The sequence below is a fragment of the Haliotis cracherodii genome, unplaced genomic scaffold, assembly GCF_022045235.1.
Source record: "Haliotis cracherodii isolate W230 unplaced genomic scaffold, xgHalCrac1.p SCAF_2, whole genome shotgun sequence".
Taxonomy (NCBI): domain Eukaryota; kingdom Metazoa; phylum Mollusca; class Gastropoda; order Lepetellida; family Haliotidae; genus Haliotis; species Haliotis cracherodii.
In genome coordinates, this window is record NW_027266275.1 from 17,772,633 (window position 1) to 17,789,588 (window position 16,956).

A 16,956-nucleotide genomic window follows, 5' to 3' on the forward strand; every position below is an offset into this window, starting at 1 on the left:
CCACTAATGTATCAATTGGCGATATGCATGTTCCACAAACGAAATCTATTATATATGCAGGTGTATATCTTAGTACAGATAAATCATCACTTGAACGTACAAAATCTGCATGCGAAAAGTTACGTGTACTCATCAACACTAACCATAATAATGGGTTGTACTTTGGTCGTCTGAATCCCTTATCTGCAGCACGTATCTGGGAGAGGGTAATCTTATCATGTGCTCTCTATAGATTCAGCGTGTGGAGTAAACTTCCTCTTAAAGAGTATAAAATGCTTGAAGTAGTACAACGTCAATTTTGTAAAAAAGTTCAGGGACTACACACTCGCACTTCCAGTATTGTTGTGTTGGATGCTATCGGCATCATGCCACTACAGTATTACATACATAAAAGAGCACTCTACTTCTTAAGAAAGCTATGTATTCAAAGTATAACTGTGTTTTTAAAGTAATGGTTCTAGTTCGCCTGGGTCAATTTATGTGTACAGATAGTTTTACATGCAATGTATGGAGTAGAAAATCGCCGATATATAATATGCTACAACTTGTACAGAAGTATAACCTAAGTGATACACTTGTTAACTATGTCAATAATTGTCAATTTATTAAAAAGAAATGCTGGTCCAAGGCCGTGAATGATGCTATTAAATCTCATCGAGATGATGTATGTTATGTCCATCTTAATTCAAGACTCAGTCTGTCAAGATATGTTAGAATAAGATCAAGTCATGATTGTGCTGATTGTCACATATATAGTGTCTTGCATTTATCTACTCGTATATAATAAATTATTCTTGTATATATCGCACTCATAATTACTTCCAAAATAAGCCACGTGTCGATATTGCAAGCTGCGTGACTCGGTATACAAAGCCACACATTTGTGCAGAGTCGGATAATAACGCTTTGTAAAACGCAGTCAACGAATAGCAAAACAATAGCTATTCAAATCCTCAGAATTGTCTGGTTTATTGACGAAATTGCCAGAAACAAGCCTCTCGCAGACTTATGAATGACAGCCTGACGCACCTTGTTTGAACTGTACGCGCTACACGGATATCAATTTTACAGGCAAGAAATTGTGTGTAACTTTGTGTGTACCATTTAAGGCTATATTATAAAAGGGATTTTGTCAAAATATATACAAATAGGTATGAACGTGGGAGAGCACTTTACAATGAAGATTATGGTATGATGTATGGGCTTTGTTGGTTTAACCCCGCACTGTACCAGGTATATAGTTGACGGCATCCTGGGTTATACGTTATATTAAATCTTCATTGTATCATACATCATAATAGCACGATGATATGATACACTGGATATTAGAGATGTATGGCGGCGTCCTGTAAATAATGGAATCTTGACCAGAAAAACAGTTCATGTCAATATTACATGTGTGCAGTGGGGTACGATGATTCACAATCAAACAAGTTACGGGTGTGACCTCCCGATCCATTTAGTCGCTTTTTACGACTATAGGTTACTCGGGAATGGGGATCTATTCTAACCACAAATACTCAGGGGCTGCGCCATGACAATATTTAATATCACAGAGAAGTAATTTATAAAAGGAAAATGTATTTCGTACTGAAAGAATGTAACCTTGTGCTGTTTTGTGTGTGAGATGTTTTCCGCTTTCCTTTTAATCTTTCAATCGATTCATGATAAAACCTCCGCAAATTCATTCATTAGAGAATGCCCAAAACGTCCGGGTCGGTCCTCATTGGTTAAAAAACAACCTACCCTTATCCAAATCCTCCTTTTGTCGACGGAAGGTTGTAAACCATTGCAAAGATCGCGCGGAATTGTCTACATAATCGACACGTTGTAATTTAGACATTATTATCGTATGTTTATAAATCCCGCGAACCGATGTCATCATAACCATCTATGATATGCCGCGTCAGCAGACGACATGTCACGTGACTACATGACCTCTGACCTGGAACAGTTTATCGGTGTGGTGAAACGTGTGGAGACTTAGATCCCTCTTCATACGGAATCAACTCCCAACTGGAATACATTCTTGGAATATACACGTCACGTACACCCGTATGGTCATAAGCAGTGAGTGTCATCTGTTATTTATTTGATTTTGACATTATTATACAGTGACAAGTATGTCATATTACCATGGGAATGAAAAATGCTTGTGTTTTACGTAACATAACATACCTCAAAATGTGAAATGTGAGATCAGACTTCTATTTGGCTAATATATGCGTGTCTTGATCCGAAGTCGTTCATGCATGTAGACATATCTTTTGACCTAGATGGTTCTCCATTTGACTTTTGCGACATTAATACCAACCACTTTTAGGTCACTCCACGTTTTGATAATGATATTGGATATATCGAATGTGTTTGTATTTATGGATTGCTTTATCGATAAACCAATCGTCATTGAATAAGGCATTGACGTTACCGTGTCCGTGCCATGAGTCATGCGAACTATATTTAGGTCAACTGAGAATATCGAGTGTGACAGTTAGGTGCCTTAAAAATGTCGTTAAATCGCCTTTTCAATCCCTTAATTTAGGCAGTTATTTGGACAGAGAGTGTCGGTATTCAAATTCAGTTGTCAGAAATATTGTCATGCAAGAGTGCGTCGTGTTGCTGGATTCTGTCAGTGAAATTTATGGCTACCTTACGCAGGGTCATTCTGCGGGCTTGCCACACACCTATCTATTCCCCAGCACGACGTAGTTCGGGTTGCTGTGGGAGTTATGAGTGAGTAAGCTAGTTTAGCTCCACTTCGACCAGTATCTCGCTTACATCATGCTCATTAGAGGGAAGCACAACGTTGCTCAGCCCGTGGACATGACGCACGTCGGTTGTTCACAAACCCATGAACACGGGAATAATGTAGGCAGAATGGTCATTATCGGGACGAGTCTGCGAGTAGAACCTATAAGGTGGGGATGGAGTCATAGCCATGTCACACAGGATATCTGGTCTGTTTGTTTGATAATGAATGACATTAAAATTCATCGTTTTAGGACTAAGTACTAGTAATGATTAATCAATACCCCTTTGAAAAGAAACTTCGCATACATGCGATATCTCTATTTAGTTGATTCCGACAAACCATCGAAGGTCAAGGTCACCACGGCGTCATTAAACAAACATTGCAGGGACCTTGAACAACTTTATATACTATATGCTCCAGTGGTCAGAATGTGCTCGGATTTGAGCAGAGATTGTGGAGTTTCAAGTTACAAAATAACATTCCATTAACAGGCTCAGTGCTGGTCCTTATGCAGAGAGGGCTGGGGATGGTGTATCTTAAGACAGATAACAGAGATCATATTACCAAACCAAAACCACTGTGTAACAAAGTATGATAATATTGCAAGGCAGTTACACCTAGGTTAGGTATCAGGGATACACATATGTACCTGTATATGCCTAGAGGACAGTGCTCTACCTGTAGCCTTCGCTGATTAAAGTGGCAAGCAGAAGACTCGAAGGGTTGTGTACAAAGACTACACGTTGAAATCCAATATCTCGTCTCTCAAGTATCTACAAACTTCTGAACGCATATCGATGACCCGGATCCTTTTAGGGCCAAGGTCACATTTTGGACGCCAGAGAATAATCAGACTCGATTACCTGCCGAAACAGATTTCAATTGGCGTTAGAGGCAAAATTGTGATTACAATTATATGAATGGATCACTGGGAACCAATTATAACACCAGGTGTTCGCGAAAAGGGTAAACATGTCCTGATCTACCGGTGGCAACCGCCACTCGCACAGTTGGCATATAAAGTTAAGTGTGTTGCCTGACGCCGCACAAGCACAGGACACACATTTGACACAAAGTGAAACTCCGTTAATCCAGACGGCCCCCACTGAAATCGTCCGGATTAACAAATGTCAGGATTAACGAATAATGGGAACATGGTAATATTTGTTTGTTTGTTGCACTCAACAATATTCCAGCTTTATGACGGCGGTCAGTAAATAATCGAGTCTGGACTAGACAATCTAGTGATTGACATCATGAGCATCGATCCACGCAATTGGGATACGATGACATGCATCAACCAAGTCAGCAAGCCTGACCACCCGATCCCGTTAGTCGCCTCTTACGACAAACCTAGTCGCGTTTTACGGCAAACATTGGTTGCTGAAGACCTATTCTATCCCGGATCTTCACGGGTCAGGAAGACGGAAATGGCACTTGGTATTTACATAAACGTCTCCGGCAGTAATTTAGATTAGATTTCCGGTTTAATTCAGTTTCACTATGTTAAGTCATCTTCAACAACACCTGCTATGTGTGTTTCATGGACAAACAACAACAATAAGGTCATAAATCAGTTAATCAACAATTTGGTTTGAAATTCTACTGCAGTATGCACGTGATTTTACAAACCCAATATGTGGAATGTGTATGAACTTTACACGTTATCCTTTGAACTTTAAGCAATGTGACTTGAGCTTTGTAATGGCGGCTTTTGGGAGGAGATGTACCAATGGGGAAGGATAATGGGCCTGAATTGGAATGACTCTTGATAGTTTATCTATTGTGGAATGTGGATAATGTCAAAAGTCAAATACCAATCATCTTCCCGAGGCAAGAGAGTTAACTGACTTTAAAAGTCCAACTTCCACCATTGCCGAACTAGGCTGGAATTACGGAGTTAATATTTTCGCAGGACTGACGAGTTCATGCATAGTCCAATCGAAATCCCGGTTTATAAACAACATGACAACTGCCGTGCCGAATTCATTCGATTGCAGGATTTGCAGAACACGTATATACCGTCAACTCGGCGTCGACAGATATTTTCCAAATGTTTTCATGTTTCTAATCAAGGTGCTCAATTGATGTGATGCACTTCGCGAGGTAAAACCCGTTTTAGTACAACGAAGATCGATGAGATCGTCTTGACTTGTCTCCGTCATTTTGTTAGAAGCAAATGTAAATGATATGAGAGTTGGAATCTGATTGGTCAGTAGTGGGGGCATAGAAGGGTCATAACTCGTAATAACCACTGGTGGCGCTACGATCAAGCCAAGATTGGTTGGTTGGTTTGTTGTTTAACGCCGCACTCAGCAATATTCCAGCTGTATGACGGCTGTCTGTACATAATCGAGTCTGGACCAGACAGTCCAGTGATTAATTTCATGAGCATCGATCCACGCAATTGGGATTGATGACATGCATCAACCAAGTCAGCGAGCCCGACCACCCGAGTGAGTGAGTGAGTGAGTGAGTGAGTTTAAAGTAGCTTTGAATTTCAGTTACATCACCGTGTGCTCGGTCCGGGGGGAATTCCCTAAGTGGTGCGCCGGCCTTAATAGACGTTAACCAACATGCAGAGATGTGCCTCTTAGCGTTTTGACATGTAACCAAAACAACTTCCAGCCTTCATTTTTTTTGTTCTTATGAGAAGACGAAATGCATTTTCTGTAACACAGCAGCAGCAATGGCAATAGCAATACCAGCAGCAGCAGCAGCAGCAGCAGTAGTAGTAGTAGTAGTAGAAGCAGCAGCAATAGAAATAGCAACGGCAGTGGAAGTAGCAGTGTATATAGTAATGGCAACAGTAGCACTAATATACATCAATAACGTTCTTTATGAGGAAAACCTATTCAAGGGGATGTATTACAATAAGAAGTACAACCGCCTTACATTCTTCACATACTCGCCAGCATTAAATAGTGTTATAACAGAAATATCACCTTTTGAGCACGAACCTAGCAAACGATGATCAACTTTGATGTCCTAGCTGTTGGGTGTTCAAACCATATTTTATCAAAAAAAAATATCTGGTGGCAAAACACAATGTTGAACATGTAACACAACCACTTTAAACAAAGTTGTGCCCCGCTCGCAAACTGTGCATCTATAAAATCACGTGGCAGCTTTCAAATGCTCAACCAAAAATGCTGATTTTTCCGAATGCCGAAACATCCCAAAGACAGGTTACAGGGCGTTATAGTAGTTTGCGGCGCGTAGAGTCATGACAATTTGAGGTGCACCTCGTGTGACCGGAATATCCGTTTTCAGCACCCCCGAAATCGTGGCAGGAATGCTGTTTCTGCCTCCACAAATATACAACCATCGTTCTTAAATGTCCGCGTTGTTACGTGTTGTGTTTTGTATGAGGTTTGATTGTATCAATATATACTACCGACCCAAAAGAAGTTAAAGAATAATGGGTTCTTCTATGTTACTACAGTTAATCTGTCAAGTTTCGTCGTGAATAGTTTTGTCACATTGCTGATTCGGCGTCAAGTTAGTATTCACTCACGATAAATGAAATTTGTACTTGTTCTACCAAAATATAGTGTGTGTGGCATTAAAATGGATGTCGTGATATTCTGCAGTTAGCATTATTGCGTTAAATTACGATATATGACTATACAACATCTGTCCACCCTTGATGACGAAAGTGGACATCTTGATAAATTAGAGAAAGCACAGCAACTAAATCTATGTTTGGCTACATCCGTGAACGTCGGATATGGCCCTCTTGTAAACATACACGTATACATGTATATAATGCATTATTCATGTCATGGTTTAGTCAAGATAGGACTCCAAGCAGGATGTGTGGCGTAAAATAAATAATTCTGTTTCATACACGGTGATAGATCGATGTTAAAGGATGGGTAATAATTGGCACTTAATTCAAAAGTGAATTTACTGTTGATATCTTACCTTATTTCAAAATATAAATTCACATTGTAACCGTTAAAACACACTTAAGAAGCACGTTTTCATAATAGGCATAACGCATGCAATGCACAGTGAACAAAACATTTTGGTGCATATATACTTCTCAAAAACGTTAGAGGGCAAATGATTCTTTCATATTATTATTATGGTTGATCTGTCATGGCATTGCATGATTAACTTTAGTAATATGAATCATCGGTGTTCTTTAACTTCTTATGAGTAGTATATATACTGATGCGGGAGGGGATATTTCAAGAAGGGGATTTAACTCTGATAATTACAATCCCTTTTCACATGTACAGTAAACTACGGTTATAACGAACACCCTTATAACGAACTTACGGATATAACGAAATTACTATTTTGGTTCCTACTATTTGCTGTAGTTATGCTGTATATATGCTTACAACGAAATACGGTTATAACGAACTAACATTAGAAGTCCCTTTGAGTTCGTTATAACCGTACTTTACTGTACATGATTCTGCATCGGTGCACCTCGAGTATTCACTGACCGTGCGTTCGAATCCCAGGTCCGTCCTGATTATGAACCTCGGCTTGTGAGCACCATACACATACATGTAGGCTCTCCTTCTACACTAAGCCGACATACTGCATGTGAAATAGCTGGAATACTGTTTAACCCAGGGTTCACACCAACCAAGTCAATCACAAACTTTTGCTTTTTTCATGATCGAAATATATGCAAATTTGTCTTATACAGTAAACTTCTTCACATACTCGCCAGCATTAAATAGTGTTATAACAGCAATATCACCTTTTGAGCACGAACCTAGCAAACGAAGATCAACTTTGATGTCCTAGCTGTTGGGTGTTCAAACCATATTTTATCCAAAATAAATATCTGGTGGCAAAACACAATGTTGAACATGTAACACAACCACTTTGAACAAAGTTGTGCCCCGCTCGCAAACTGTGCATCTATAAAATCACGTGGCAGCTTTCAATTGCTCAACCAAAAATGCTGATTTTTCCGAATGCCGAAACATCCCAAAGACAGGTTACAGGGCGTTATAGTAGTTTGCGGCGCGTAGAGTCATGACAATTTGAGGTGCACCTCGTGTGACCGGAATATCCGTTTTCAGCACCCCCGAAATCGTGGCAGGAATGCTGTTTCTGCTTCCACAAATATACAACCATCGTTCTTAAATGTTCGCGTTGTTACGTGTTGTGTTTTGTATGAGGTTTGATTGTAACAATATATACTACCGACCCAAAAGAAGTTAAAGAATAATGGGTTCTTCTATGTTACTACAGTTAATCTGTCAAGTTTCGTCGTGAATAGTTTTGTCACATTGCTGATTCGGCGTCAAGTTAGTATTCACTCACGATAAATGAAATTTGTACTTGTTCTACCAAAATATAGTGTGTGTGGCATTAAAATGGATGTCGTGATATTCTGCAGTTAGCATTATTGCGTTAAATTACGATATATGACTATACAACACCTGTCCACCCTTGATGACGAAAGTGGACATCTTGATAAATTAGAGAAAGCACAGCAACTAAATTTTTGTTTATCTACATCCGTGAACGTCTGATATGGCCCTCTTGTAAACATACACGTATACATGTATATAATGCATTATTCATGTCATGGTTTAGTCATGATAGGACTCCAAGCAGGATGTGTGGCGTAAAATAAATAATTCTGTTTCATACACGGTGATAGATCGATTTTAAAGGATGGGTAATAATTGGCACTTAATTCAAAAGTGAATTTACTGTTGATATCTTACCTTATTTCAAAATATAAATTCACATTGTAACCGTTAAAACACACTTAAGAAGCACGTTTTCATAATAGGCATAACGCATGCAATGCACAGTGAACAACACATTTTGGTGCATATATACTTCTCAAAAACGTTAGAGGGCAAATGATTCTTTCATATTATTATTATGGTTGATCTGTCATGGGATTGCATGATTAACTTTAGTAATATGAATCATCGGTGTTCTTTAACTTCTTGTGAGCAGTATATATACTGATGCGGAAGGGGATATTTCAAGAAGGGGATTTAACTCTGATAATTACCATCCCTTTTCACATGTACAGTAAACTACGGTTATAACGAACACCCATATAACGAACTTACGGATATAACGAAATTACTTTTTTGGTCCCGACTATTTGCTGTAGTTATGCTGTATATATGCTTACAACGAAATACAGTTATAACGAACTTAAATAAGTAGTCCCTTTGCGTTCGTTATAACCGTACTTTACTGTACATGATTCTGCATCGGTGTGCCTCGAGTATTCATTGACCGTGCGTTCGAATCCCAGGTCCGTCCTGATTATGAACCTCGGCTTGTGAGCACCATACACATACATTAGGCTTTCCTTCTACACTAAGCCGACATACTGCATGTGAACTAGCTGGAATACTGTTTAACCCAGGGTTCACACCAACCAAGTCAATCACAACTTTTGCTTTTTTCATGATCGAAATATATGCAAATTTGTCTTATACAGTAAACTACGTTCATAACGAACACGCTTATAACGAACTGGCGGATATAACTGGTTTTTTGTGTGTCCCGGCCACTTGCTGTATATATGCTTACAACGAACTACGGTTATAACGAACTAAAATGTGTGGTCCCTTTGAGTTCGTTATAACCGTAGTTTACTGTATTTGAACTTCTTTGATAGGCATTTAGAAGTTGGAGTACTAAGTAGGTGTAGAACCTACACCGAAACGTCGCTCTTAAATTGTAATAAAGAAGATGTTCATACATAAATTCTTATCCTTACTTATAATGAAGTTCAAAACATACCTCAAAACGAGGGGCAAGATAATTTTACCCAAATGTCTGAAAAAGGTAGTTTTTCGATGTACATTCTCAAAACTACTGTCACATTTGAAGTTATTACGTTTTGGAATTAACATAGATCGCGAATTTCAAACGGGATCCTTAATCATTGCACTGTTTGCGTGTGCGGGATTTACTTTGAGTTATATTCAAGTTAGTGTTTATTAGACGTCCATATCTTGCTCCCAGTAGATAACGGCACAAGCCATGTTTAATCCTTTGTTAATAATGAACTGCAGCAAAAACTACCAAATGTATGTCAGATGATTGGTCCGATACTGTTTGTCTGTTATCCACGATTTTCAGTGTATTATATCTCCAACATATTAATCATGATGTAACTGTGATAATACGAGAATGTCGACGTCTGTGACAGTACCCAGTTATGCATGAGAACGAGTCCCCTGGTGGTAGATTGCCTGGCAACCTTCTGGGTATTTAAGTAAACCATATCGGGGGGCGTCTCAAAACCGCGATTCCTCTAATAAAACTCCACATTTTCATTTACAATCAAATTATGATCGAACTAATCGTTTAATATGTACTGGTTATAGCTTCATTGATAAGATACCTCGTACAACTGGGCAACATATGTTTACTCAACTGTAATCAGAGCAAAGTACATGCTGACATCGTTGGGTGTACTATATCCCCTTTCTGTTTGTTAGATATTAAAGGTAAACGATATCACTATTAATAGATTCTTTGACGTCAGCTCTGACGTCAATCAACTTGAACTATAAACCTCAAACAAAAAGTCGGTATGCATAGGTATCTATTTTTAGAAACATTTGCTTAATATACTATTCTTAGCCAGTCACGATGCTGTCGCAGGATATGTAGATTAAGGTTTAGTTGTTGTATGCATGGGAATTGTAAACAAAACAACATGGTGTGTGTGGGTAACGCAGCGTGTTTATTGAGAGACTCAAGCCTATGGATTTGTCAACGAACTGAGAAGGGGAATCCCCTAGTGTGGGGCGACCAATGGCTTTGTCTTGTGTTAAACATATTCTGTGCTCAAACTAATACAGGCGTTCTACCGAGAAGGTAGGATTTCGAATTATATCGATAGCTTCTTGTTAACGTACGACTGGTTGACCTAAATGTGTTATCATGGAAGGGTAGGCATGCATGAGTACTCTCTGTGGCGCATTATGCTGGACTTCACAGAGACCACCGAACATGGTGTCTGTTTTAACTTCACGTGTGCAGTTACCCTATTCGAGTCTTACGTCTCCATAGCCTGTGTACTGCCGCTGCGAGTCCAATGTTGCACACGCGGTCGTGCGTATGTTAGGGCAGTTTAGACGCGGCATCGTACACATAGATATGTACTAGGGCTGGGACGAGTCCAAGTTTACTACCCGGGTACCCACTCCCCTATTACCCGACCCTACCCAGGTACCCGCTGTTGGTGGCAAGAGATAGGTACAAAATGTCCGATTGGTAATAGTTTGACAGTAGCTCTGGCAGAATGTTTTTAGATAGACGTATAAAACGATGTGGTCACACTGAAGTTGACTTAAGTTTTAGCTGTGTTCAAACATTTTTAAGTCAGAAGGAACGTGTTCATAGTCATGAAGAAATGCGAACATTGGAGACTTAAAATTGTCGTGTAACCATGTAGTTAGATAGTGAATTTTTGTCATGAAACAATATATCACGTCACTAACCACAGGTCCAGGTAGTCCTGTGGGTACCCGGGTCCAACTCAGTACCTACCCGACCTGGGTACCCGAGTTACCCGTCCCAGCCCTAATATGTAATCACAAACATACAACCTACATAATTACATTTCCATATTTCAGGTTAACGGTAACCTGTATTGCGGTGCTTGACTCGCAGCATGACTGCCCCTACAGTTTGGCAGCTGGGCGAGGAACTGAAGGGGAAGCTGTTGCCCTTCCTCAGAGAGGCCAAGGAGATGAAGTACAAGATTGACCTTGAGATCAGCAACAAGCAGGACGAGATGGAGTATTGCTCGGTGGTGCTGAGGACGTGCAAGGCGCCGGTCCCGGAGGATCCTAGGAAGATTAGGAGGCTCTGCGAAAGTGTCATCGAGAACATCCAGGCCACGATGGACAGCTATGAGCGTCTGCACAGGATAGCAGAGCATGGTGGTGGGTAGTCTTGCACATCTTATTGTATATTTGTTTCAAATGTTACATTTTTTGTGTTTGCATTTTCTTCTCCTCAGCCTCCGTAAAGTTTCATTTGTTCAAAGTACCAATAATTTACAATGTGAAAAGATTTCAATTCAAGTATGTCTGTGTGCGTGCGTGTGTGGTGTGTTACAGTGAGTCTGTACAAGTCCTAGATCAACTCCCTCTCTGTATGAAAGATGTGCATGATGTTGCACTTTTAATTCTAATTCCTTCCCTCTTCAGGAGTGCAAGAGACTGGTCAGGTGACCACCACCTGCCCCGATGAGCTGGATGATGAAGCAGGTCAGTGTCCATTCTGTCAAATAATGAATGAATCCAAGATCCTTTTCTGTGATGCAATAAACAGTAACTGTTACAGCTGTCGTATGCCAACTTTACATTTACTAGTTATGACAACCAACGTTGCAGTAATAATTAGTACTGGCATACCCGCATGTTACCATGGTTACAGTTAGTACTGTAAAATTCATGCTGCCACCTGTACAACAAATATCTGAGAAATAGTTCCTCAACATGATGAACTGATCTTATCTTCCCCTACAGAGAAGATAATTCTACCAACTCCAGAAACTGAACCACCGAGCTATTTCTGTGAAAAAATGGTAAGTCTTCTCCTTTGTATTGAAGTAAGTGAGTGAGTGAGTGAGTTGGGTTCAACGCTGCTTTGAACAGTATTCAAGTTTTATCACGACATGACAACTTCATGTGGGAGGAAAGCCTGAAGTGATGCAGGCCCAAGACGATTACCAATTTGGTGAAACCCACACACAGGTATGGTGCTGACAAACCTTGAAACATAATTGGGGTGAACAGAGATTCAAACCCACAATCATAGGTTTCTGGCGTTGCCAAGGGACGCAACTCTGCACTATGAATAGCAGTGCCTTAGACGAATGGGCCACCCATACCATACTTAGACTGTGTCAATGCAGGACAAGCCTAACTGACTTCCAGTTAAACACACGAGTGACAGGTCATCACCTTTAACATTCAACCACAAGATAAAATGCATTCTTTGGAATGATCATCACAATGCCTACTAATCCTGGTCCTTGTTCTACAAGCGAACTTAGCGCTTCAAGTAAGTATGGGAGTTACGATCATCTCAGCGATAAGATCAATTGGTTGAACAAGAGCCAGGGCCCACTTGCACAAAGCGATCTTAGCGCTAAGACTATTGTATGCCTATGTTAATGTATGGGAGTTACAATCATCTTAGCGCTAAGATCGCTTTGTGCAAGTGGGCCTCTGGAATCCATACGGATCCATTAACTGAAGATGGTTAGTTGATAGCAATGACACAATTTTCTGGATCATAACTACTGCAATGACAGGAGGTTTGCTTGAATAAAGCGCTATCACTCTGTGGGCACCTTCTGGAGGTCAACAATAAATTCCGGGATATGCATCTCCTCTATCTCCAAAGTAAAAGTAGGAATCATGGTAGAGAAGGGGGAGCATGTCCTTTTCTTCAACATTGCCTCCTACCTGTACATATTCTTGTCAACCACACTCTGTATATCACTTGCTGGACAACTGTGTTAGAACCAACACCGAAACGTCGCTCTTAATTGTAATAAAGAAGTTGTTCATCCCTAAATTCTTATCCTTACATACTACTCCAACTTCTTATCAATCAAAGCAGAAATTCATGATCTTTGCAGGATACCCAGGATGTGAGTGAGACTGACATACCAGATAAACAAAGGCGGACCTCTTTACGCCCACAGCTTGTACGCAGGGGTGCAGTAGAGCATGTCGAGCAGGAAACGATCGACCTGGAGAAGTAGGTCAGCTGAAGTAGAGACAGGGAAGGGGGACTGCCGTTGGAGGGCCATGCATAGACAGGAGGGATCTCATGGAAGTTACAGGTTCTTATTAGGGACTAATAGGGGACTGTACATTGGGCACTGACAATGACTGTGCACTTTAATACTGGAAGGTAAAAATATTTTCCGTGTTAAAACCTACTCTATCAGGCATTATTTGTCACTTTTGTGGCCTCTGGTAGAGTTGTTACACCGTGTCAACATGGGTTGGAGTCCTGTCCACAGATCCAACTCAGTACTTCTGTCAAGTCTAGCTGTTGCAAACAGCCGTACAGCCTTCGAAATTCATGCTAGTCCACTAGCCCAAGACTACTTAATTGTGCAAAGGACAGGTAAAAAGTAAATGTTGATAGTATTTGAGGGTACCATTACGCCTATAGTTTTATATACCCCATGATGTGCGAAGAAAGTCCACTGCTAATATTGCTCAGATAAACCACTAACTAGTCTCAATTCCATCCAATTCTTTGCACTTGACCCAATCTTCTTTCCAATATGAAGTGATGAACCTGACTAAAAGACTAAAGTCAAATTGGCAAAGATACAGCATTCAATATCAAACAAGAAGTGAATTCCATCCTATTTCACTACAAATTATAATGACCTTGTCGTGACCTAGTTTATCAGTTTCAGGACAACTTGTTATACTATGTATGAGGTTATCATATCTATTCTATCTGTACATGGTTAATATAGAGTCATCACCACTTAAGGCCATATCCAGGCTGTTTCCATATTCCAAGGCAGTAGTGAGTGAGTATGGTTTTACGCGGCTTTTAGCAATATTCCAGCAATATCACAGCGGGGGACACCAGAAATGGGCTTCACACATTGTACCCATGTCGGGATTCGAACCCGGGTCTTCGGCGTGACGAGCGAATGCTTTAACCACTAGGCTACCCGACCGCCCCTCCAAGGCAGTAGTATTTACATAAAAAGAATCACTTTAAGGCTATAAATAAATAATGGTTCTCAGGCACTGCCCGCATTCTCATAAAGTTTGCTGTACGTTTTGTTTTAATTTCCATTGATTTCCATCATAAATATTCCAGGTCCAACGGTAATTAATTACTGAATTCACTATTTTACTCATCAAGGAACACATTTATGTAGGGAGGCCTTTTCCCAGGATGATTGTACAAAAATGTTGATTTTGTTACATAACTGTTTATTTCTCTCTCTCTCTCTCTCTCTCTCTCTCTCTCTCTCTCTCTCTCTCTCACACACACACACACACACACAATCTTTTCCTTAGACTATGCATAGCTAATTAGCTAGTAGGTTCTTCGTCTTTGCGTGTGATTTAACATGTTGCATAAAAGTGAGATGAATTGCATAAGGTGCTAATATATCTTTCACAAAATATTCAAAATTATTTCACATTGTTGCCTGTCTCAGATGTATGGCAGTTTTAGTATCAGTAACAGTGGTGTTGTGAGACAAGGCAGCTTGTTTCCTAAAAGATAGGTATGCAATCTTATATCAACCTAATCACAATTGTGCACAGTATTTTTACCATGTCTGCTCAACGTAGTCAGTGCTTACGAACTGCTGATGTATTATCACTTCTTTTATGATCTTTCTTCCCTATTGTTTACCAAATAGGAATTCCAATGTTGTTAAAATGTCATTAAAATCAGATCATTTCTCTTATTCAACACCTGTAGCCATGGTAACTGTCAAGATTGCACACACCCTCAATTGGTCATTTCAGGTCAACTTTCTAGTCAGCCAATGAGCGAGTTAGTTCTAAATTCTTGATACGAAGCATGCCTCTAAAAGGGAATGTACATGGGTAGTCCCAAATGGGGTATAATAAAGGCTGGACCATACATGATGTGGACATTTTATACATCTTTGTATTTCCGAGTGCATTGCACCCGACTCAAAAACAGTTGACTGTCAAGGGAACATTTGTGTTTTCATTGGATTTTCTTTTAAGATTAATATTTCCAGATTTAAGAGAAGACATAAAGCAGAATCCTTTTAGAAAGCTGACATTGATTTGCTCAAGAAACCACATGACCTTCCTCATGACTGGGCGGTCGAGTTCACTAAGGGTTCACCTAACATGACCTAGAGGGTTTATCACATCTTTACAGAAAGGTACTGAATCGGAGTCAAAATCTGATTTTGATAAGCTTGAATGCCATAATTGTCATCAGAAACATCATAATTCAACATGTTCAAAGGGTGCTTTGCAAATATCACATGAAGATGATTATAGCTGTGTTTATTGTCCTGCTTCATTCATTAACCTATTGCCATGATTGCTTGTCAGAAAATCATTCCCTCATGTATGTCAAGCTATGTATGATTTATGTACAAAACATGTTCACTTTTAACATCTTATTCGTGAGGTGGATTATATTTAGTTAAATCTTGAAAATGCTCATTTTGTAATTTAATACTTTGGAAATAAATGTTTCAAACATACATGACTTATGTATTCTATGAGTGAGGTGAGTTAATAATGGGTTTCATTATCATGTTCAAGATTATTGTGTGCGTGCATGCATGTGTGTGCAAGTCTGGACAACTGCCAGTTTTATAGTGAGATACCATAGTTTAACATGGATACTCTACACAGGCTCACTATACCGACTCCAGGCTAACCAGGCCTTGTCTGCCGAGTGGCCGGCAGCGTAACAAGTACCATCTTTGTACATTGTTTCGTATGATGTCACCTGGGGATCAAACCATCAACCTTCATCTATCTGGGCAGGCAGACAATCTATCTACTACACCATGGAGGCAGTCTCTGTATTCTATAAGGGCAGAGAGATACTTCATTATCGCTCTTCACGCCAAAGACCCGTTTCATTTCCCGACATGGGTACAGAGTGTGAAGCCCATTTCTGGTGTCCCCCGCTGTGATATTGCTGGAATGTTGCTAAAAGCTGAAATAAAACCATACTCACTCACTCATTATTGCTCAAAAATGAAATGACTTTTGTCTTACAGAAATTGTTTACAGAGGGCACGAGTGGCCCAGTCGTCTAAAGCACCGTAATTCACAGAATTGGATTCCTTGGGCACCCCAGAAACCAGTGATCGTGCGTTCAAATCCTGTTTCACCCTGATTATGTTTCTTGGTTTGTCAGCACCAAACCCGTGGAAAAGGTTTTCGACTTGCATCACTTGAGGCTTTCCGCCCATGTTAGGCGGACACGCTGTGATACACTGGAATGCTGGTCAAACAGTGTTAAACCAAACTCACTCAGTGTTGAGGTAATGATTAATGCAATGATGGATTGTAAAGTGTTTAGTCCCAGACTAGCCAAATAAATGGTCGCTAACTTGATCGAAGATCCATGTTGTCTGTGTATCGTGACATCCATTCTGTAAGTATATAACAGACATGGAACACCAGCTACAGGTAAACATTACATTGTGGGACCAAGGTACAAAAATAGATGCC

At 40.0% G+C, this 16,956-nt stretch overlaps 1 protein-coding gene across 2 annotated transcripts; it reads left to right on the forward strand.

The window, feature by feature from the left end:
* Positions 1-1,950: 1,950 nt before the first annotated feature.
* Positions 1,951-15,931, forward strand: LOC139468773 (uncharacterized). 2 transcript variants are annotated; one of them, XM_071250909.1, is made up of 5 exons: positions 1,951-2,070; positions 11,350-11,661; positions 11,929-11,988; positions 12,250-12,308; positions 13,371-15,931. In XM_071250909.1, exons 2-5 carry the CDS (start codon positions 11,388-11,390, stop codon positions 13,494-13,496), a joined length of 519 nt encoding a protein of 172 aa, XP_071107010.1. In that variant the 5' UTR covers positions 1,951-2,070; positions 11,350-11,387; the 3' UTR covers positions 13,497-15,931. The 2 variants fall into 2 exon arrangements, with proteins under 2 accessions (XP_071107010.1, XP_071107011.1); XM_071250910.1 differs by lacking the exon at positions 1,951-2,070 and adding an exon at positions 10,488-10,588.
* The last annotated feature ends 1,025 nt before the right edge of the window (positions 15,932-16,956 follow it).